The sequence below is a fragment of the Lithobates pipiens genome, unplaced genomic scaffold (genome assembly GCF_037356315.1).
Source record: "Lithobates pipiens isolate NorthernLeopardFrog02 unplaced genomic scaffold, aLitPip1_a1.2 Scaffold_19, whole genome shotgun sequence".
NCBI lineage: Eukaryota > Metazoa > Chordata > Amphibia > Anura > Ranidae > Lithobates > Lithobates pipiens.
In genome coordinates, this window is record NW_027507764.1 from 209935181 (window position 1) to 209958924 (window position 23744).

Below are 23744 nucleotides of genomic sequence, written 5' to 3' on the forward strand. Positions count from 1 at the left end.
CATTAACACCAGCACCGTGACATACAGCATTGACAGCAACACCGTGATAGAGAGTACTGACATCAGAAGCGTGACATTAAGCACTGACATCAGCACCGTGATATACAGCACTGACAGCAGCACCGTGACATACAGCACTGACAGCAGCACCGTGACATACAGCACTGACATCAGAAGCGTGACATACAGCACTGACAGCAGCACCGTGACATACAGCACTGACATCAGAAGCGTGACATACAGCACTGACAGCAGCACCGTGACATACAGCACTGACAGCAGCACCGTGACATACAGCACTGACAGCAGAAGCGTGACATACAGCACTGACATCAGCACCGTGATATACAGCACTGACAGCAGCACCGTGACATACAGCACTGACAGCAGAAACGTGACATACAGCACTGACATCAGCACCGTGATATACAGCACTGACAGCAGCACCGTAAGCAGCCCCAGTAGGAAGTCAGCACAGCACAGGGATGGTGTGATCCCCTCATAATAAGAACCCCCAGGAGGAAGTCAGCACAGCACAGGGATAGTGTGATCCCCTCATAATAAGAACCCCCAGGAGGAAGTCAGCACAGCACAGGGATATCATAAGCAGCCCCAGTAGAAATATGACACCGCTCAACCTCTTCAAAGAGGAGGGTAGGGGCATATAGTACGGTGTGCTTTTTTGGGACAAGGAAGTGAGCCAAATGAAGAAAGAAGGTCTGTGTGCTTGATTAAAAAAATTGTTTATAGACATATACATGGTCTACTGGTCACATGTGTTGAATTCCTGAGTAGCGCTTGTTGCTACCTCCTCTTCCTGATCCAATACCAAGAGTGGCTGCGCATCAGAAATGTCTTGATATGGATCGGAAAATAATTCCTGTGACTCAAGCGGAAGGTATGTGGTGGTGGTGGTGTTGTTGGTGGTAGTGTCTTTGGGGGTGCACATAGCAGAGAGTGAAGAAGAGGGTGCAGATCGAGAGGATGAGGAGGGTGCAGAAGAGTAAGGCTGAGTGAGCCACTCAACCAAGTCTGGTGCGTCCTTTAAAGTAATTGAACGCACCTTCTGCAACTTCTCACTTTGGCTCAAGGCTGTTGCTCCTTCCCTACCCCTACCACCCCTGCGGAAGGGCCTGCCTCTTCCTCTGCCTGTCATTTTTTAAATCACCCTGTGACAAAACTCTTAGTCCCTATACCGATGAAGGACTGCTGCAGTATAGGGCAGCAGTCAGCAGTAGTGCACCTCAACCCTATCTAATGTGGACCGATAGCGGTCCTTACAGAACAGCAGACTGTACCGCACTCAAGCCTATGTACCGTAGCACCCTATACCAAGTTACCAGTCCTTATAAGAACTTTTGTGGACCAAGCAGGTTGTGTGTTAGTGTTTAGCAGACTGTATGTCAGTCCCTATACCGATGAAGGACTGCTGCAGTATAGGGCAGCAGTCAGCAGTAGTGCACCTCAACCCTATCTATTGTGGACCGATAGTGGTCCTTACAGAACAGCAGACTGTACCGCACTCAAGCCTATGTACCGTAGCACCCTAGACAGACCAAGTTACCAGTCCTGATAAAGAGCTTTGTGGAACAAGTGAGTTGTGAATGTTTAGCAGACTGCAGCAGAAGGGCAGCAGTCAAGTCTAATATTCCTTCTATATTTGGAAGAAAGAATATTATACGTGTACAAGCCTATTACCGTACCACTGATACCAGTCCTGAAAAGAACCTTTGTGGAACTAATAGTAACAGCAAGTCTTTAAACTGACCCTCACTGCCTGACAACACTGCTTCCTTCCTGTCCCTATACAAAGTGGCAAAAAAGAGTAGCCTGGAACGATTAGTGGTTACTGGAACAGCTCTTTTATGGATCTGATAGTAACAGCTAATGATGATGATGATGATGATGATGATGATGAAAGACTAATCTGGCTGTCCCTGTAGCACACACCGTCCTTTCCCTTTCTCTAAACTGACAAAAGACACTCAGGCTGCTGCAAGAATCAGTAGCACAGCAAACCTATAAACACCTAACACCTATACCAGTCCTGAAAAGAACTTTTGTGTACCAAATAGCTAGCGTTTTATCTCTCCCTACTCCACACAGCAACCTTTCCCTACAGTAGCAGAAGAAAGAATGTAAAATGGCCACCGGGTCGGGTGTATTTATAGGTTAGGGGGAATGTCCAAGTGTCCATGTGCTGTCATGTCTCAATTGGCTGTCCTGTACCACATGATAAACGTGTCATCAAAGGTTAAAGTTCTTTTACACATTAAACACGCAAGTCCGCCGGGGCGAACGACGGGAAAAGGCGAGCGAACGAGCGGACCGCGAACGACCGAAATTCGCCGCGAAACGACCGCCGGGCGAACCGTTCGTCCATCACTAGTTAAAATTAGCACTTTCCATTTCGAACGTTCGAGTCCCATAGACTTCAATGGGGTTCTAACGTTCGTAACGAACGTGGGGTCCGTTCGAAAGTTCTGGTACGAACCGAACCGGGGGGTGTTCGGCTCATCCCTACTGAAGACAGCCAGGCAAATAGTATTTGCATGAGACAGTGAGCAATAGCAGCCTACAATATTCCTCTCGTAATATATTTTAAGAAAACGTATACCAGTACATTTACAGTCAGATTAGCAAAAGTTTGTGTCTTTAGGCGTTTCTTGATGCCTTGCCTTCTTAAGAAGCTAAGAATCTGTCTTTTATGCAGATACTTTGGCTTCAATACTTTTTGGGCTCCTTTACACTGGTGGCAATGCTAAGTTACAGCCCTCTGAAATGCAATCCACTGTGAATTCATTTTCAGAGGGTGGTATAACAGCAGCTGCCAGGCATTAAAATTTCCCTAGCCTCAAAGCTTAGCATCATGGCCATGGCCTGTGTACTGCCCTGTCAAGCTATCTTAGTATTCAGGAGGGTAACCAGGAGGGCAGTAAATTTACAGGTCAGCCATCTGTTTTTGTTCTGGACTTGAAACAATCATTTATAAGATAGGAGTTTAAAGTAGGGTTGCACCAATACCAGTGCCGATACCGAGTACTTGCACAAATGCTCCCGATACCCGAAACCAATACCTTTGCGGTGCGATTTGAGCCCATACAAAATTAATGGGTGCGAATTGCACTGCAAAGAATCATGCAGTTTGAACAGGAATGCGGTGTAATTCGCATGTGGCCTCCCCCACGGCTTCTGTGTTATCCCAGTATAAAAAAAACAGGGAAGGTCCATCTAAGAAGTGCAGCAATGAGCAAACAGTTTATTAATAAATGTTATCTCACATGTTAAAAAGTACAATAATATATACTTGCATGTCAAAACCAAAATCACGGCTCACAGGGCTGGAGGAGATGTAGGAAGTTCCGGGACCCCTGTGGGTATAGGGCGGAAGTGATGTCAACTTGGCGGACCACCTATACATCTCTTTCAGCCCTGTGAGCACCGCAATCAGCCATGGTTTTGGATTTGACATGCAAGATATATTATGTGCTTTTAACATGTAAGTTGTGATAAAATTTCTTAACCTCCTCCAACCGGCACTGCATATAAATGGCCAGGTGGGCGTTTTGTCCTGAGTGAACGTGTCCCCGAACACGCGGCATTTCCGATCAGCAGGAGAGCTCTGTGATTGGCCCTTCAAGACACAGAGCCATTGTCAGGCAATCGGCTCTCCTCACATGAAGCCTGTCAGTGAGAAGGAGAGTGGATCTGGGCTGAAAGCCAGGGATCAGCGTGTACGAGCTGTTTTTTTACAGTTTTTTTTTTTTTTTTTTTACACACAGATCACCCAGCTAGTGTCCCCGAAACATCCTGTCACAGTGTCCCCACATAGTGGAAAACACCCGTCACACACCTCTCCCAGTAAAATTATCTGTCCCAGTGAACATCTGTACAAACCCAGTGATCTGGCGCACGTGTCGCAGTGAACATCTGTTCCAGTAAACATCTGCCCCAGTAAACATTGCGCACATCTGTCTGATCATCTGCCACATCTGTCCCCCTAATCTCTCAACATGGCTAAAAAAATAAAATAAATTCAGCAACAATGAGGCTTTCCATATACTGCAGTATGTTGGAAAAGAATAGTGGGGAACTCTCTCCATCAGACTTGGATAGTGAGTATGAGCCAGTAGAAACAGTGGCTCTGAAATGGAAACTTAGGAGGACAGAACCCTAACAATAAGGCTCAGGAGCCTTCAAAAATGTGATGGGTAGTCAGGAAAGGAAATGTGTAATTTATGCCTTTAGAACACCTGACGGCACTACTTGAATGTTGGGCCTCTGTATGTGGTCAGGCTGTAGAAAAAAGTCTGACATGTGGTATTGCCATACTCAGGAGTAGATGAATGTATTTTGGGGCATACATTTTGCTGTGTTTTAGAAATATCTTATAAAAATTAACAACTTTGTGTAAAAAAAAAATCCCAAAACAAAACAACACTTTCAAAACACTCATTACGCCTCATAGAATGTTTTCATTGGGGTCTTTGCTTTCCAAAATGGGGTAGTTTTCAAGACAATTCCACTGTCCAGATGCTCCAGGACCTTCAAAAATGTGATAGGTAGTCAGGAAACTTCAATGTGTACTTTATGTCCCTAGAACACCCGACTGTGCTCCCTGCATGTTGGGCCTCTGTATGTGGCCAGACTGTGGAAAAGTTTCACATATGTGGTATCGCCATACTCAAGAGGAGTAGCAGAATATATTTTGGAGTGTAATTCCAAGTTTACCTATGCCATGTGTTAGAAATAACTTGTCAATATGACAATTTTGTGGAGAAAAAAAATAAAAAAATAAATAAAAAAAAACACAACTGCCCATTGCTGCACCTCTTAGATGGCGTTTCCTTGTCTTTCTATATTGGAACCAACACAAGAGCGGTGGGAGAATCCTGTTCAAATTGTATGCGATTCTCTGCAGTACGATTTGAGTGCATTCATTTTGTATGGGCTCAAATCACACCGCAAAAGGCATCAGTACACATACTCGACAGTAAACAAAAATGGTATCTGTGCAACCATAGTAGGGTTATCCAAGGTACTGACCTGTCAACAATAAATGGCTTCAAATATGCTTGGGACAAACAGATCTATACTTAGGAAAAAAAAAAAAGAAAAAAAAAAAAAGGAAGAATGGCAGACTTTCTGTCGTCACTTTTCTAGTGTGCTGTTACACTTGTAGGAGATCATATAAGGCATACTTCTGTTAAAGCGGAGGTCCACCCTAAAATGGACCTCCGCTCATCGGAATCCCCCCCCCCTCCGGCGCCACAATCGGCACCTTTCAGGGGGGAGGGGGGTGCAGTTACCTGGATAATCCAGGTAACTGCACCCACTTCCGGGCTAGCTCTCTGCGGAAAGGGGCGTACGTTACGCCCCTTTCCGCAAGCGCCCGCCCCCCTTCAGCAAGTGCCCCGCTGCCTGCTGGGAAACACACAGCTCCCAGAGGCAGCGGGGACCGTCCGGATTGCGCCGCGCGGCTCGCGCATGCGCAGTAGGGAACAGGGAAATGAAGCCAAAAGGCTCCATTTCCTGATTCCCATACCCAAGATGGCGGCGGCACGAGCGAGCGATCGGCTTCGGGTGCCGACATCGCGGGCGCGCTGGACAGGTAAGTGTCACTATTTAAAAGTCAGCAGCTGCAGTATTTGTAGCTGCTGGCTTTAAAAAAAAAAAAAAAAAAAAAACGCGGAGTCCCGGAGGCTTTAATGTTTATATAATTGGTTAATTTACTGCCACCTTGTGGTTGTTTTGGTTATTGCACCATCCTTTTCTGTCTTATTATCTGTGTCCTCTCCCACTTTCTGATGCATTTCCTGTTCCTGCTTCACTGTCTTGATTGATGGCAGCAGAGATGGCAATTTCTGGTGTGGGATATGTGTTTAAACAGCCCTTTTTAAGGGCAGCTGGAGGTGTAGTATGTACTCTGTATGCTTTAACTTTGAGGCATACTAATAATTACCAATTACTACATTCTCTCTGTGTCCCTCCGGTGATTTTTAGCAATGGTAATTTTTAGTTGATTTTGTACCTACTCTCTCTATTGACATTTATTGTGTGCGCATTGGGCTTCCGGGGTCACATTTGTTGTAATTGCCCAGTGTAGCTGACTTGCGCACACTTGCTCTTTTCATTGGCCATAGATCAGTGTTGCTAGCTTAAAAGCGTCTGTCCGACGTCACACCGTCGCCGCTGATGAAGTCCCGCCTACTTTCGGGGACGCAACGCGTACGGACCACGTGACTCAAGCCGTGACGTCACCCGCAAGCCGCAACACTGATCCGTGCGTGGACATCTGAATGTACCTGTATTTATGCTTACTACTCGGCACTGGAGATCAGTGCAAAAGCATGTGAGTGTATCACTTTATTTTGCATTTCTTTTAATAAATCCTTCATAAACGGAGAGCACTAGATCTTGTCTTTTATGCTTTTATGCGGAATCATGCTGGTATTTGGGACATGAAAAGGATCCACCTCCGGAGCACTTCCACTTTGTTTGCTGATTGTTGTGATTAACCCTTGATGGGAACATGCGTTTTTGACCTGTCTGATTTATCAGGGGTCCAGTATTTGAGGTGAGAGTCCATCTTGCTCTTTGGTGGAGGGGATCACATCATCACCTGTGTTTGCTGATTGAAGACACACTGCACATGCGGATTCTTCTTGAAAATCTATTTCTCCTAGCTTATTTAATTTATAGACTTTTCTATACGTGTTATATTTATATTTATTTTGTTAGTTTTTAACTGCGCTGTACTGTTACTTTATTTTTCTATGTGGGATTTGGTATTTTGACCTATAGTATTCTAGCTGCAGTATTTTAGCATTTAATTTTAATTTTCTTTATTTTGTTCAGCGCTGATTGATTTTGTTTAAAGCAAATTTCTGTATAGGCCTCATGCAATCTGCGCACATCTGGGAAAACATGACCATGTTTTGACCTTCAAATACCATCTTTTCATTCATCTACTGTATCTTGTCGTCTGCTATACCTCCTTTTCAAAAGAAGTTCAATAATAACAGCCCTAATATTTCTCTGACAGGTGTCCTTACTTACCTTTAGGGTTTATTGTATGAGATAAACAGCTGTTGAGCAAAGTACTGTACACTGCTTGACATCGTAAAATATCCAGGACAGGTGGAACATGACTCGGGTGTGTGAAAGGTATTTTGATCACCAGTGCACCCATCACAGCACTTTTATTCTCACATCTATTGGTCAGTACATAACAATGGTCCATACAACCTGGAAGAGACTGATGAGGAAAGAAGTTCATTTGCGTAATACTTACATTCAAATAATGATCTATATCACCGAAAAGTCATCTAACCCACTCCAGGAGTGTGTGTGTGTGTGTGTGTGTGTGTGTGTGTGTGTGTGTGTGTGTGTAGGAAGAATGTTCTTGACAGCTTAGACATCTCTTGCAATTGCTAGTATTTACCAATATAAAAAGGTGCCCACACACCTCTGCTCCAGCACTGTTGTGTCCCAGGATCCCTTACCAGCCATTGACATCTTTGGCTGGTGCACTTCCTGGTTCTAATGTTTGGCCATTTTGATTGGCCAGGCTGCGATACAGTCATTCCCAGCCAAGCATGGAAATGCACTGATCTCATCAGAAACCAAAATTGTACACCAAGTTGTGCATGAACAGCTCCGGACAGGCTGGCAATAGTTGGTCTCTTCTGTGGAAGGAAAAAACACACACACACACACACACACACACACACACACACACACACACACAAATCAGAAAAGGTTTCCTTTTAAATAAAATTTGCACTTTAACAGGACACTTGAGACACACATTTGGTGCCAAGCTTTGCCAAATACATCAAAAGGCTGTTGGATTGCGTTTGTACATCCAGCTATTCTCTGTAGTTCATGACTAGTTGTTGGCAAAGGAGAACCTCTTCCTCTGAGGTATTAGGTCCAGTTCACACTGGTGTGACGTGCACTCTGACTTTTAAGAGCATGTCACATGACAAGTTTTCATCCCCAATAAGTGCAATCGAACCGCTCTAATGGGAGCGTCTTGATTCGCTCTGACTTAGAGAAAGGTCCCTGCACTACTTTGTGCGACTTCGGCACAACTTACGTTGACTTCTGTTAAATAAGTTGTATGCAAGTCATGCTGAAATCATGCTGGGATGTTGCTGCAGAAGTCGTGGCAGTGTGAGCTGGGCCTTAGTAGTAAACCATTAGATGTTCTTGATTATTTTATTTTTTTTCTTTCTGACAAGTTGGTGTTCTATCTTTCAGAGTAAATACAGCTGGATAAAACAAAAAACGCGCGTCTTCATTTCAGACTACAAAGCAACAAAATGCGAGTTTAAAAAGAGTGATTCTTTTCTATGCCCATTGTGTGTGTATGTGTGTATATATATATATATATATATATATATATATATATATATATATATATATATATATATATATATATATAAATAAATAAAAAAAGTTGCCTGCCAAAAAGAATCAGTAATCTGTTCAGCCAATCTTGTGATGCGGACACCTTTGCCAATCAGCACATCCAGGTCTTGAACCTCCTGGCAGCCAGGGGCGTAACTATAGGGGGTGCAGCAGTCACGACCGCAACTGGGCCCTGTGCTGCAGGGGGCCCATGCAGCCCCCTCTACATATGGCCGGCAGCAGCATAGGCAGCTAGGGGTACCAGTGCACCATGCACACGGGTGGCTGGAGGTGGAGGGTGACTAGCAGAGCTCCATGCTCGACTATCGCACTGGCTGCTCTTTAGTTGTGCATTCCCCGCATGACCTGTGTCCTCGGCTTGCTCCTCAGAATACCCCTCTCCTGCTCCATGCATTGCCGCTCAGTCCGATGTCTGTTCTCCCCAGCCAGAGTCCCGCCCCCCCCCAGCCCACTCTGCACTGCATACTTCTCCCGGGTAAACAAACTTTAAGCACACAGATGCAGTGCAGCCCTATGAGAGCCGGCTCCCCGGAGGACACTGCAGGCTTGTCTGCCAGCCCCCCTCCTCCCCCGTCATACACAGATGATGAAAGGTCTTTCTGGGAGATATGCTGATCATCCGTCCAGCACACTGGATGGAGCCCAGGCCAACATGGATGAGTGCGCGGCCTGCAGCTTGGTCATGGTGAGTGAGAGGACCCCACCCCCCACAAACCATTACTTACCCCCTCCATCTCACCCTGGGGACAGGGGCCCCTTCTCACGTGGGGACAGGGACCCCTTCTCACCTGGGGGCAGTAACTTCATCTGCCCTGGAGAAAAGGACCTCATTTCTTCTGGGGACGGGGACCCCATCCTGCCTAGGGACAGTCCCCCAATGGGGCACCTAAAAATTAAAAAAAATAATAAAAAAACTACTGATGCCAGTGGTGGAACTACAGGGCTCACAAAGGTCATACCTGTGACCACGCCCTGGAGTTCCACTGCCGGACTTGGAGGGAAGGGCCCTGGCTGGGGTTCAGGGGGGCCCTTCATTGTTACTTGCATCGGGGCCCTGAAGGTTCTAGTTACGACACTGCTGGCAGCTATACGATACAGCCTGGTCCACGACACTTCCCGGCCTTTAACTGGTCCATGAAGGAAAAGCAACACAAAACTGTGCAGAACCCTGATTGGATTAAAATGCTTACCAAAAGCAAGATGACTTTTGTGTAATATGTATATATACACACATTTATAATTATATATATATATATATATATATATATATATATATATATATATATATATATATATATATATATATATATATATATATATATATATATACACACACACACACTGTATATATATATACACTGTATATAACAAACACACACACTACTGTGCAAATGTTAGACAGTGAAATGAAATAAGTTATTTTGTTAATTGATGAAAATGAACAGAAAATAAATCCAAATCAATTCTTTATTTAGTGTGGACACCCTTTGTCTTCAAAACAGCATCAATTCTTCTAGGTGCACTTGCAGTTTTTGAAGGCACTCGGCAGATAGATTGTTCCCAACATCTCGCAGATCTTCTGTGGATATAGGCTGCCTCAGATCCTTTTGTCTCATCAAATAATCCCAGACAGACTCGATCAGGGCTCTGTAAGGGCCAAACCATCACTTTCAGGACACCTTTACGCTGAAGATAGTTCCTAATGACATTGGCCGTTTGTTTGGGATCTTTGTCCTGCTGCGAATACAGTTTGGGCCAATTACACTCCCTGATGGTATTGCACGAGGGATAAGCATCGTGCCTGTATTTCTCAACATTGAGGACACCATTGATCCAGACCAAATCTCCAACTCCATTTGCAGAAATGCTGCCCCAAGCTTGCAAGGAACCTCCACCATGCTTCACTGTTGGCTGCAGATAATTATTGTACCCCTCTCTAGCCAAATATCTAAACTTTTGACTTGTTTCCATGTCGGAGGTATGGCTTTTTGTCCACAGCTCTTCCATGAAAACCACTTCTGGCCAGACTTCTCTGGAGAGTAGATGGATGTAACTGGGTCCCACTGGTTTCTGTCAGTTGTGTGCTGATGGCACTGCTGGACATCTTCCAACATCAAAGGGAAGTAAGCATGTTGTGTCTTTCACCTGTTGCATTAAGTCTCCTTGACCAACTGCATCTATGGTCCTCAAACTTGCCCAATTCTTTGTGCCTCTTCAAAAGAACTTAATGAATTTAATTGATGCTGGTTTGAAGCCAACATGGTAGTTACACCAAATGATATTGGATTTGATTAAAATACTTCTGTTCACTCATTTTGCATTTTCTAAACTGATAGAAATAAACAAGTGAAATATATGTTTTTGAAAGTATTCTTACTGCACAGCATTTCTTCGCACATAAGTGCTTTTCGAAAGCTTGAGGGATTACAAATATTTCAGTCTGCTGAAGTGGAAACTTCTAAATATATACAGTAATTATACAGGCTTGAAAGACCTTACTTGTATGATATATCTGTTTACAGTGGAGTGATAGACTATTTTATTTGGGTATGAACAGAAGAAGTGGAAGTGCTAGAACGTTATCCATTTTTTTGGTTTTATCCCTGTTGAGATTTCTAGTCACTTCCTGTGCTGGCACTAGCCTTCGGATTCTCTTCTAAGACCACACACCACTACAGGGTGAGTTAAAACACCCACAATGGGGACAATGGCAATAATAAGAATAACAAATAGCAAAAAAAGTTTTGGCTGCAAAAAAATAAATAAAATATATAATAACAAAAAAAAGAAAAATAAAAAAAAGGCAAAAAACATACCACAACAAACTGGATTTCTCTGTGGACTTCTGGCTGTTTAAGTTTTAGATCAATAAGCAATTTGTGCAGTGGTGCCTGTTCTTCTGAAAAAACTGGAATGCCTAAAAGTAAAAGCAAAGCATATTTTACACACACACACACACACAAATAAATAAAATAAAAAAACAACACGTAGCCACCGCTGCTCCAGTCCACTGCTCATGCTTCTGAAACTCATGTCACACAGGACTCGAGTACTCCACTTATTCCACTGCCATCCCTTAAGGCTGCATTCACACCCAAGCGTTTTCAGATACCAAGATGCCAAAAAAAGGGCAACAAGCAAAATCCCATTCATTTCATTTCATTGGCACCTGTTCACATCGGAGTGCTTTGTCACCTGTAGAAAGGGTAAAAGGTTTATCTCCTGTCATCGCATTTGGATTGAACCAACGTCCTTGTTTTTGGACTGAGGAAGGTTACCTATGTACCATATTTTTCGGACTATAAGGCGCACCGGATTATAAGGCGCACTAGCAACGACCGGCTGATAAAATGGATATTTCCATATATAAGGCGCATCGGACTATAAGGCGCACCGGATTATAAGGCGCACTAGCAACGACCGGTTGATAAAATGGATATTTCCATATATATAAGGCGCATCGGACTATAAGGCGCACGGTCGATTTGTGAGAAAATTTAGGCTTTTACGTGCGCCTTATAGTCCGAAGGTTAACGTCAAGAGACCGGGTGGCTTTTTCCACGAATCTCCATCCCTATTGATCTGTGACTCCATGCGCGCCCATCTGACAGATACTGTTAACAAAGAACTCCAGCGATGTCAACAGGTCATATATAAGGCGCACCGGATTATAAGACGCACGGTCGTTTTTGGGAGAAAATTTAGGCTTTTACGTGCGCCTTATAGTCCGAAAAATACGGTAATGGCATGCTATGCGTTACCTAAATAAAGCCAATTTTAACGATTTTACACTGGACATCTTGCTTCGGGACCGGAGTAGTACCGCTCAGAGGTGACTGCTGGACAATTCCTCTTGTTCTTTGATGTGGAACAGTAAGCGTGGATGGAACATATAATATACACAAGCCTTAATTTGACCCCAAACCCCGTAATAGGTGGCCAATACACTCTGGTAAGAGTATATCCTTTGTTATGGTGGTGATCACCACAAGGTGGAGGAATTGAATGAACAATCATTCGTGCATTACACTGATGTCAGTTGGAAGACACGTGGACTCATTGTTTTACATTTATATATATATATATATATTATATGTATATTCATATTTATCATTTTGTTTAGCGCAACACTTTTGCTATACATTCATTATTTATGTGATCGTATCTCACGTCAGTGGTGCTGCCATACACACGTTTAATACGTTTACACAACCGCAGTTTACTTTAATTTTCACCTGAAGAAAAACACCTGCCTAAAAAAAAAAAAAAACTAAACACTGGTGTGAATGCAGCCCAAGTCTTTGCAAGGCACAGGCATCCAAAACCCCAAAGCATTCTCTAAAACCACCATCCAGCTCCGTCTCGAATGAATAATCTTCCGGGACCCTGGATGCTGTCCAGGTTAGCTTTCTATGCAGGGTGTTTTTACAACTTTCTTATGCCTCTAAATTGAAGACCTCTTTACAAGGCACACTTCGGACACTCAGCTCAGGGAACAGTCTAAACCTCAAGAACATGGGTCAAGCTCTCTTTGCCTCCACACAAGTTCTCAAGCATCTTCTTAAAACGGAATTCCACCCAAACACGGAACTTACACTTTTCGGAATCCTCCAGTATAATCCAGGTATTGGCTCCCACTTCCGGGCATAGATCACCGCAGTATCCGCGGCTATCTACAACATGTCTGGCCCCTCCATCTCCCCGCCCCCCCCCCCCCGCTGTCTTCTGAGAAACACACAGGTCCCAAAAGACAGCAGGGACCAGTGAGATCGCGACTCGCACATGCGCAGTAGGGAACCAGTGTGTGTTCACTTCCTGATTCCCTTAATGAAGATGCCGGCCCCTCCACCCGGGAGCCGAGGGACAAATTGGCTTTGGGTGAGGACATCACGGGCGCCCTGGGCAGGTAAGTGTCCTTATATATTAAAAGTCAGCAGCTGCAGTATTTTTAACTGCTGACCTAATTTCTTTATCGTACATCATAGGACACAGAGCCTTAAGTATTTACTTAGTGGGTTATCGCTACCTTCAGGTGTTGACACTGGCACACCCAATACAGGAAGTTGACTCCCCTATACAACCCCTCCTCCTTCCAGGAGTACCTCGGGTTTTTTCGCCAGTATCTAAAGGTGTTGGCACGAGTGAAGATGTGCTCTGTGGAGCTCCAGGAGGGATACATGCTGGATTTAAAAAATGTCCACCACCGGATCCATCCCACCACTGCGGCTCCAGGATAGTACTCGGGCCTCGCATAGAAGAACGAGGTTTTGCCTGTAACGCTCCTCTGAGGGCTGGACCCAAGGAACCAGGACTCATTTTGGCCTTGCTACATTACCTAAAGCTGTCCTGAGGGGTGCTATACATGGTCCAAAGGAGTGGAACCCCTATTAAGAGGGTTTAACCACGCTGCCCGCCGTGATGGGTGAAGTTTGGATCTGTCCGTTTACGGCAGTATCCTGCAGCAAAGAAAAGGTAAGAGGAAAGTATAGGAACTGCAAAGTCCACCTATGACTTTTCTTTCAATTATATTGTAAAATGCCTTAAAAACTCCTCCAGAGGGAGTAATATAGTGTATAGACCCCGTTTAAATCTGTGCTAATACAGCGTGTCTCAGCAGCTGGAGGGGGGGGGGGGGGGGGTCTCCTCTCCCCCTAAATTGGGAAACTGAGTGGATAGGGATACATGTTATGTTTAACACACCTGAAAAAGCTTAAAGCCGATACTCTGGGAAACAGACAGTGTATATCAAAGCAGCTGAGGCAAGGCTGCCATAGGACAGAGAAACGCTGGTGCACGTGAGTGGTTTACACAGGCATTTGCAGTACAGGAAAAAAAAAAAAAAACAGATTGTATAGCATTAGATCATTCTATGCTACCACTGTTTTTTTTCCTACAATTGTTCAAATAAATAGAACCGTTTTTAGCCCTTGTACACACAGTCGGAGATTCCGTCGGAATGTTTCCTATTGGAGCGTTTTGTGTGTGGTTTGCATCGGACTGTTTCCGTCGGAATATCCGATCGGACCAACTTGCCGGAAATATTTTCCGACAAAATGCTCCGATCGGACATACTCCTATCATGTGTAGCCTACTCCGACGGACAAAGTGCCACGCATGCTCAGATCAAATTCCTAGACCAAAGCTATTGGCTACTAGCCTGAACGTAATCCCGTTGTAACGAAATAACGTCATTACATTATGTACAATCGGATTTTCTGACAACTTAGTCCGACCGTGTTTATGCAACATCACTTCCGGATCTGGTCCGGAATGGATTTGCTTGTCAGAATCTCCGACCGTGTGTACAAGGGCTTAGAGTACCTTTGCCTTTTTTTGCTTTGCACAATGGCTTCAAAGCTTACTACTAAGGCACCAAAACAACCCCAAGCGCTGGGAACTCCAGACATGCCTTCACATTGTCATCCTCTCCGGAGATACCTGACATGTCAAGCCAGGGTGAGTCATTGGAAGCGATTGGTGGTACAACTGCATCTCACACTTCGGCCCCTGTATACGTGACTGAAGATGCATTTTCCTCTGCCCTGCAGGGCTTAGAAGGAAGATTAGCAGCTTTAATCACATCCTCCATTAAAGGGAATAAGAAGCGTGCTAGATCCCTTTCTCCCACTCCAAACCCCTTACCAGGGGAACAGTGGGGACAAGATGAGGTATTACCCTAAAACGATCGGGAAAAAACAAACAGATTACTCTTTGCGGAGAAAACAGTTGGAGTTTCAGCTTCACAATCTGAGGTACAAATCCTTGCGGACATGGTTCACTCCACTTTCATGCTACCCCTAACAGAGTCAGCTGAAAGTCTGGTTTCTTCTTTGGGTTCCTTTGAAACCTTCACAACCAGTGCATGCGTTTCCAGTCCACACATTACTAAAGAAGCTTATTTATACTGAATGGGATCAATCGGATAAGCATTTTCTACCTCCAAAGAGATTCTCAGTTCTCTATCCTATGGAGGAAAAATTCACCAAAAAAAATGGAAAGTTCCAGTAGTAGATGCTGCGATTTCCAGTGTGAATAAAAGTTTAACTTGTCCAGTGGACAATGCACAAATGCTAAAGGATCCAACAGATAAAAAAAAGTTGGAATTCCTGTTAAAATCCTTGTTCTTTAGCAGGTACTGTTGCTCAGCCTGCAATTGCAGCTATAGGCATCTGTCAGTCCTTAAAAGACCAGTTCACAGAGGCCTTTAACGAGCTCCCTGCACAACAGGCCAGTGAATTGCCCGATTTACCAAAAGCATTATGTTTTGCCATAGATGCTAGAAAAGGATTCTATTCACCAGGCATCTCGCCTTGCACTTGTGCTAGTACAAATGCATAGGACCCTTTGGCTAAAGGGTTGGTCTGCCGAAGCACCCTGCAAAAAACCTACTGTCTAGTTTCCCATTTCATGGGGAGTGACTATTTGGGGACGATTTGGATAAATACATCCAGACAATTTCCAGTGGAAAAAGTAGTCTTTTGCCAGTCAAAAGTATAAATAGAGATGGCCTTGCGGTTCGCGGCAAATTTTGCATGTTCGCGATTCGCCAAACCGGCTGACTTCTGGCGCTGTTCGCCCAGCGGACATATGCGTTTACATTGTAAAAGAACTTTGACCCATGATGGCACATCCATCATGGGGTACAGGACAGCCAACTGAGACATTCCAGCACATGGACCATTGGACATTCCACCTACCTTATAAATAGACCTGATCCGGCGGCCATTTTACATTCTGTCTTATGTTAGTGTAGGGACAGGACGCTGTGTGGAGCAGGGAGAGACTGTAGTGACACAAATCACTAGCTATTAGGTCCACAAAAGTCATTTTAAGGACCGGTATAGGTGTAGTACAGCATATAGGGCTCGGTGCACTGCTGCTGAGTGCTGTGCTGGTGATTGCTGAGTGCACTGCTGACCGATTGTGCAGCTGTCTTGTCAGTGTAGGGACAGGATGCTGTGTGGAGCAGGGACAGTCAGTTTAAATCACTAGCTATTACTATTAGGTCCACAAAGGTCCTTTTAAGGACTGGTATAGGTGTACTATTTGGTGTGCAGTATATAGGTGTGTAATACACGTATAAAATACTTGCACATATAGAAAGCATAGTATAGTGCATTTCCACTGTGCAGCATTGTGACTGCTGAGTGGTTCTGCAGTGATACTACAAAGAGTGACAAGCGCAATAAAAAAAGAAAAAAAAAAGTATTATAACTGGTGTTATAGACCAGTGGCCCCCAAAAACGACAGATTGAAGCGAGGTGTTTATATACCTTCTTCCACATACATACTGCACTTCTCTAGAGATTTGTCACAGAGTCATTTAAAAAAATGACAGGCAGAGGAAGAGGCAGGCCCTTCCGCAGGGGTGGTAGGGGTAGAGCAGGAGCAACAGACTTGAGCCAAAGTGGCAAATTGCAGAAGGTGCGTGCGATTACTTCAAAGACGCACCAGACTTGGTTGAGTGGCTCACTCAGCCTTACTCTTCTGCACCCTCCTCATCCTCTCCATCTGCACCAGCAAAGACACTACCACCAAGACCACCTCTACGACCATATACCTTCCGCTTGAGTCACAGGAATTATTTTCCGATCCATATCAAGACATTTCCAATGCACAGCCACTCTTGGCATTGGATCAGGAAGAGGAGGTAGCAACAACCACCACTCAGCAGTCTGACGACAGTACCCAGCTCAGCCCAAGGAGGAGGTTGGTCCCCGCTGTTGCTGCCTACTCCGAGATCTCTAATTATAGCGGCGGGGAAGGTGACGTTGACGATGACGTGTCTAGTGATGTCACATGTTTGCGCACAAGAGAGGAAGAGGAGGGGAGTTCAGAGGGAGATATGGACCAGCAGATAGGGAGGAGAAGCAGGCTGAACTTACATTGCACAGGAGGGACAAAGCAGACTTCTAATGTATCAGGAGCGAGGCATCAACCATGTACGGTCACATCTGGCGCTCCCAGGACGCCGACACATGGCTCCGCAGTGTGGGCTTTTTTTAAGGTGTCCGCTAATGACGATAGTGTTGCCATCTGCAATCTTTGCAGTCAACGCATAAGTCGCGGTAAGCCCAACACTCACCTAGGGACGACCGCCTTAAGAAGGCACATGAGCTGCCATCACTGAGCCCAGTGGGAGCAACGGAACCCACAAAACCACACTCCAGGCTCTCACCATCCAGCCTCATCTTCTACTTCTCCTCTCTCCTCACAATTGTCCTCCACTCCACCTTCAATCATGCCATCCTCACATTTTTCTGGAAAAAGGCAGGCTTCCGTGGGCCAAATGTTCGAGTGTAAAAAAAGGCCGACGCCGGATAACCCTCTTGCCCAACGGTTGACGGCTGGCTTGTCAGAACTGATAGCCCGCTAACTACTGCCATATAAACTGGTGGACTCGGAGGCCTTTTGAAAAATTTTGGCCATTGGACCACCACAATGGAAGGACCCAGGAAGGAAGTATTTCTCACAGAAGGGCATCCCAGAGCTATATGGTCATGTTCAGCGGCAAGTGAATGTATCTCTGGCACACAGTGTCGTTGCCAAGATACATCTGACCACAGACACGTGGTCTAGCAAACATGGGCAGGGAAGGTATATCACTTTTACTGCCCACTGGGTAAACCTTCTGGACGGCCGTCAAGCATGTAACCCGTGGCACCCATGTAGATTTGGTTTTACTACCACGGATTGCATGCAGGCCTGGCTCTTCTCCTCCTACTCCATCCTCCTCCCTCTCCTCCTCGGCTGATTCCTCCTTTTCCGCTGTTAGCGTCTCTTCCGCTGCGCCGCCCAAGCTCCCCAGAACCTATTCGACATGCCAGGTGAGACGTTGCCATGCTGTGCTGCGTCTGTTGTGCTGGTGAAGCCAAGAGCCACACGGGCCCTGCACTCCTTTCAGCTTTGCGTTCACAGGCAGATCAGTGGCCAACACTGCTCAATTTGACAGTTGGTAAAGTGGTGTGTGACAACGGTGCCAATCTGCTTAGCACATTGAAACAGGGCAAAATTACGCACGTGCCATGCATGGCACACGTCTTAAACTTGGTCGTGCAGCGATTCGTTGTCAAATACCCTGGGGTCCAGGACATCTTGCAGCAGGCAAGGAAAATCTCGGCCCATTTCAGAAGATCTTACACGGCCATGGCTCGCCTTGCTGACATTCAGCGGAGACACAATCTGCCGGTCAGACGTCTTATTTGCGATTGCCCTACGCGATGGAACTCAACCTTCTATATGCTTGATAGGCTGCTTCAGCAGAAACGTGCAGTTAACGACTACCTGTACGAACTCTGCGGCAGAACAGGTTCTGGGGAGCTTGGTTTTTTTTCAGCGCGCCAGTAGCTGCTAATGCGACGCATGCAGACTTCTGCGGCCATTTGATGAGATCACCAAACTGGTCAGTTGCAGCCATGGCGCCATCAGCGACATGGTACCTAATGCCTTCTTTATGGAGCGTGCATTGCTTTGTGTCATTGATCAAGCCGCGGAGGAGCAGGAGCAGGAAGATGAGGAAGTCGCAATGCTGGATGAATTTCCAGGGGGGGGGGGGCTACTCTGAGACAAGTCAACAACAGGAGTGTGAAGGAGTCCGAGGAGGATGGTCCCGGAGCGGATGAGGAGCAAGAAGAGCATGCTTTAAACCTTTCTGGGATCCCTGTTGTGAGTGGATGGGGAGAGGAGAACGAGGAGGACAACATTATCCTGGATGATGAGCAGGAGCCAGGCCACCATACCGCTTCCAGTTTAGTGCAAATGGGGGCCTTCATGCTCCAGTGTTTTAACAGGGACCCCCCGTATAAAAAGCATAAGGGTCAAGGACCAGTACTGGGTGGCAACGTACTTAGACCCCCGGTACAAACACAAAATGGCAGAAATGTTACCACCATCACAGAGGGCTGTCAGAATGGAGCACTTACAGACCTTGCTTCGACAACTGCTGCATTCTGCTTTTGCGTGCACTGGCAGAGGAGGAATTCCCACTCCCAGAGAAAAAGAGTTGTGGGTATCAATCCAACAGCGCCTGCAAGAAGAGGGTGGTTTGAAGATGTGTTGGTGACTTCCGATATGAGGTCATTATTTCAGCCGACCCATCGACAGGTGTCATCTGGATCCAGCATCAGGGAACGCCTAGACCAACAGGTGTCCTACTACATCGGTTTAACGGCCGATGTGGACGCTCTGAGGAGTGATGAACCCCTGGACTACTGGGTGGGCAGGCTTAACCTCTGGCCAGAGCTTGCCCAATTTGCAATAGAACTGTTGGCTTGCCCCTCATCCAGTGTCCTAATCGAAAGGACGTTCAGCGCAGCAGGGGGGATCGTGACCGATAAGCGCACTCAACTAGCTCACGACAGTGTTGACTACCTGACATTTATAAAAATGAATGAGGCATGGATCTCGGAGGAATTCAACACATGTGACCAGTAGACCAATGTATGCGTAACTCTATAAACTATTTATTTAATCGAGCACACGGACCTTTTTTCTCCCTGGCTCACTTCCTTGTACAAAAAAAGCACACCGTACTATATGCCCGTACACTCCTGTTTGAAGATGTTGAGTGGTGTCATATTTTTGGGTCCCGCAGCGAGTTGCTGGTATCAGTGCTGCAGTCAGTGCCCTCCATCACGGTGCTGGTGCCGCGTCAGTGCCCTCCATCGCGGTGCTGGTGCCGCGTCAGTGCCCTCCATCACGGTGATGGTGTCGTAAAGATGGCAGTGGAGGGTCCTTGGCCTCTCCCACTAAGGCCAGACCTGCTATTGCAGGGGCCAATATTCCATCCTACTTTACAAATGCTAAATTTAACAGCTTGTCTATTGAAACCCACATTCTGAAGAAGCGTGGGCTTTCCAAGTCTGTTGTTATCTCCACTTTAATCAATGCAAAGAAACCAGGTTTCCAGAGCTGTATATTATAGAGTTTGGAAAGCTTACGTTTCCTGGTGTGAATCTAAGGGTTAGCACCCTCGGAGATATATTATAGGCAGAATCCTTGCCTTTCTACAATTGGGTGTAGAGATGAAGTTGGCTGCTAGTGGTGCGGTTTTAACCCCCGCTAGCGGCCAAAAAAGGGTTAAAACAGCATGCAAAGTGCCGCTGCTTTGCCGGTGGGTTTAAGACGCTGCCCCATTGTTTAATGGGAAGCGGTATTCACCGCTCCTATAGCGCTGCAAAGATGGGGCTTGTAGGATTTTTTGACCGTCCTGCAAGCGCACCGCTCCAGTATTAAATTCCAAAAAAAAAAAAAAATGGGGAGGGACCTCGGTGTCCCATGATGTACTCCAAGAAAAGGATCTTACAGGTAATCCTATTTTCTTACATAACATCGTACATAATGGGACACGGGGCCTTAAGTAATTACTTAATGGGATGTCCCATAGCAATGCTACTTGAGGGGAGGGGAGACACAACCCGGAAGGTACCCCCAAACTTGAAGACCTATGCTGCTGCCTGCAGCACACTGTGCTCAAAAAGGCGATGTCTTCATACCTCCTTACATCCAGCTGATAAAATTTAAGACCAAGTTGCAGCCTTACAGATCTGAACCATGGAGGCCTGATGACGCACTTCCCAAGAAACACTAACCGCCCTGGTAGAGTGCGCCTTAACGTGAAAAGGGGGCATCTTACCCCTTAAATAATACGTTTGAATTATCACTTGCCGAATCTACTTAGTGACAGTGTATTTTGACGCTGCCACTAGGAAACATAAGCCCTCCAGACTCTAATATATAGTTCTGGAGGCTGGCTTTCTTCTATTAAGGTAGAGATAACTTACTCGGAAAGCCCACATTTCTTCAGAATGTGGGTTTCAACAGCCAAGCTGTTGAATTTAGAGACTGTAAGGAAGGATGGAATATTGGCCCCTGAGAGAGCAGATCTGGCCATAGTGGGAAGAACAATGGGCCCTCCACTGCCATCTTTACAATTTTTGTATGCCATGACCTTCTGGGCCATGCTGGTGCCACCAGAATTACCGGCTTGCTTTCCAGCTTGATCCTGCAAAGAAGCAGTGGCAGTAACTGAATAGGGGGGAATGCATAGATTAGTGAGAACTGATCCCACGGGGTCACCAATGCATCAGTTCCGCATTAGAATGGATCCCTTGATCTGGCCACAAAGTTGACCAACTTCATGTTAAACCTGGATGCTACAAGATCTATGTCTGGAGTCCCCCATCTTTGGCACAGTCCGAAATATATTGGGGTGAAGAGTCCATTCCCCTGGGAATAACTGCTGGTGACTCAAGTAGTCCGCCTGCCAATTGTCTACTCTCTGAATGAAGACTACCAATAGGTACGGGACATTCCTTTCTGCCCAAGTTAGAACATGGTTCACCGCTCTCTGTGCTGAGAGACTTTTGGTGCCCCCTTGGTGATTGATATAGGCCACAGCTGTGGCACTGTCGGGTTAAATCCTGACAGGACAATCCCGTAACCTGAAAGTTCAGGCCTTTAGAGCCAGACGCACTACCCGAATCTCTAGGATATTTATGGGCAAGGTTCTTTCAGGTTCTTGACCACTGTCCCTGGACAGTTGTCTTTTCTAGTACTGCTCCCCAGCCTGAAAGGCTGGCATCCGTAGTTACAACTTTCTAGATGACTGATCTGAAGGATTTTCCTTTCAGATTCTAGGTTGGAAACCACCAAGTGAGGCTTTGGGACATTCTTGGCCCCAGCTGCATTGGCAAGTCTAAAGCTTGAATTCTTTTGTTCCAAGCAGACAAGATACTGTTTTGCAACAGTCTTGAATGAAACTGGGCATAGGGAACTGCTTTGAATGAAGCCACCATGGTTCCTACCAACCTCATGCAAAGGCGAATGGAGGGATTGCCTTTTGACCTGGCCATCCGCACCAGCTCTCTTATGGAGTTAATTTTTACCTGAGGGAAAAAGACCTTTTCCTAGGCTGTGTCTATGATCAGACCTGGGTACTCTTTTTAGTGATATTAAAGAAGATTTCTCGCATCCAACCCAAACTTCCAAATTGGTTGTAGTGCATACGCTTTGCTCCAAACGAGCCACCGACTGATTAGTAATAGATAATGTAGGTATGCTACGACTATTATGCCCTGTGCCCTGTGCCCTTAACCTGGCTAAAGGTGGGGCCAGCACTTTTTTGAACATCCGGGGTGCTGTGGCTAGCCCGAAGGGCAGGGCTACAAACTGAAAATGTTCTAATTCGAACCGAAGAAACTTTTGGTGAGCAGGAAATATAGGGACATGCAGATATGCATCCCTGATATCGATTAATGCCAGAAGTTCTCCTAGGAGGACAAAAACTACTGACCCGATTGTTTCCATGCGAAAGGAGCGGATTTAGATTTTTTTAGATCTAGAATGGGTCCGACATCTCCATTTGGTTTTGGTACCATAAAAAGATTTGAATAAAATCCCAGACCTTACTCTTTTGTGGGAATCTGTATGATCATCCCTTGAGATATTAATCGGTCTAGTGCCTGAAACAGAGTTTGTCTTTTCTCGGGATCTTTGGGAAGGCTTGACCTCAGGAAGCGAGACAGTGAAAAGCCCTGAAATTCCAGCTTGTACCCCAGCATTACCATGGAGATGACCCATCTGTCCTGAATTTCCTCTTTCCAGACTTCTGAAAACTGCAGAAGCCTTCCCCCCCCCCCCCCCCCATCTTGGTGAGGGGGGTTGCCTCTTCATGATGAGGCTTTAGGATTCCGATTTGTAGGTTTCCGACCCCAGGAATTTCTTTGAGCCTGGGTCTGACCCTGAGGTTTTCCTTTAGAGTCTGACGGTGGAGGCCGTCGCCACTGCCTAGAGGCAGAAATCCCTGGCACAGGGGAAAAAGCCCATTTAAATGAAGGTTGTTTATACTTTCCTTTGACTGGCAAAAGAGTATTTTTGCCACCAGAAATGGTTTGGATATATTTGTCCAAGTCTTCTCCAAATAGTCGCTCCCCATGAAAAGGGAACCCAGTTAGGAGGTTTTTACATGGTGCTTCAGATGACCAATTTTTTAACCACAGAATTCTACGCATATGCTCAAGCATAAGGAAGGGACGCCTGGTGAATAGAGTCTTTAATGGCATCTATGGCAAAGCATAATGCTTTTGGTAGTTCAGCCAATTCCCTAGCTTGTTGTGCAAGAATCTCACCAAGGGCCTGTTTAAATTGGTAATTTAGTGACTGACAGACGCCTATTGCAGCAACTGCACCTGCCAAGGAAAAAGTATATTTTAAACAGGGATTCCAACTTTTTATATCTGTTAGATCTTTAAGCATTTCATTTTTAAAATGTTCCCATGCTTGTGCATGGCATTTTCGGGTCTACAAGC

The 23744-nt window shown here is 45.6% G+C and overlaps 1 protein-coding gene across 1 annotated transcript in view; it reads right to left on the minus strand.

The window, feature by feature from the left end:
- LOC143998041 (mediator of RNA polymerase II transcription subunit 1-like) overlaps nucleotides 1–23744 on the minus strand; it is a 105493-nt gene that overhangs the window by 17661 nt on the left and 64088 nt on the right. Inside the window, exons 12-13 of the mRNA XM_077493819.1 lie at nucleotides 11253–11353; nucleotides 7060–7258 (exon numbers count right to left, since the gene is read on the minus strand). Of these exons, the coding sequence (XP_077349945.1) occupies nucleotides 7060–7258; nucleotides 11253–11353 (300 nt within the window). The remainder of the gene's footprint in view (nucleotides 1–7059; nucleotides 7259–11252; nucleotides 11354–23744) is intronic.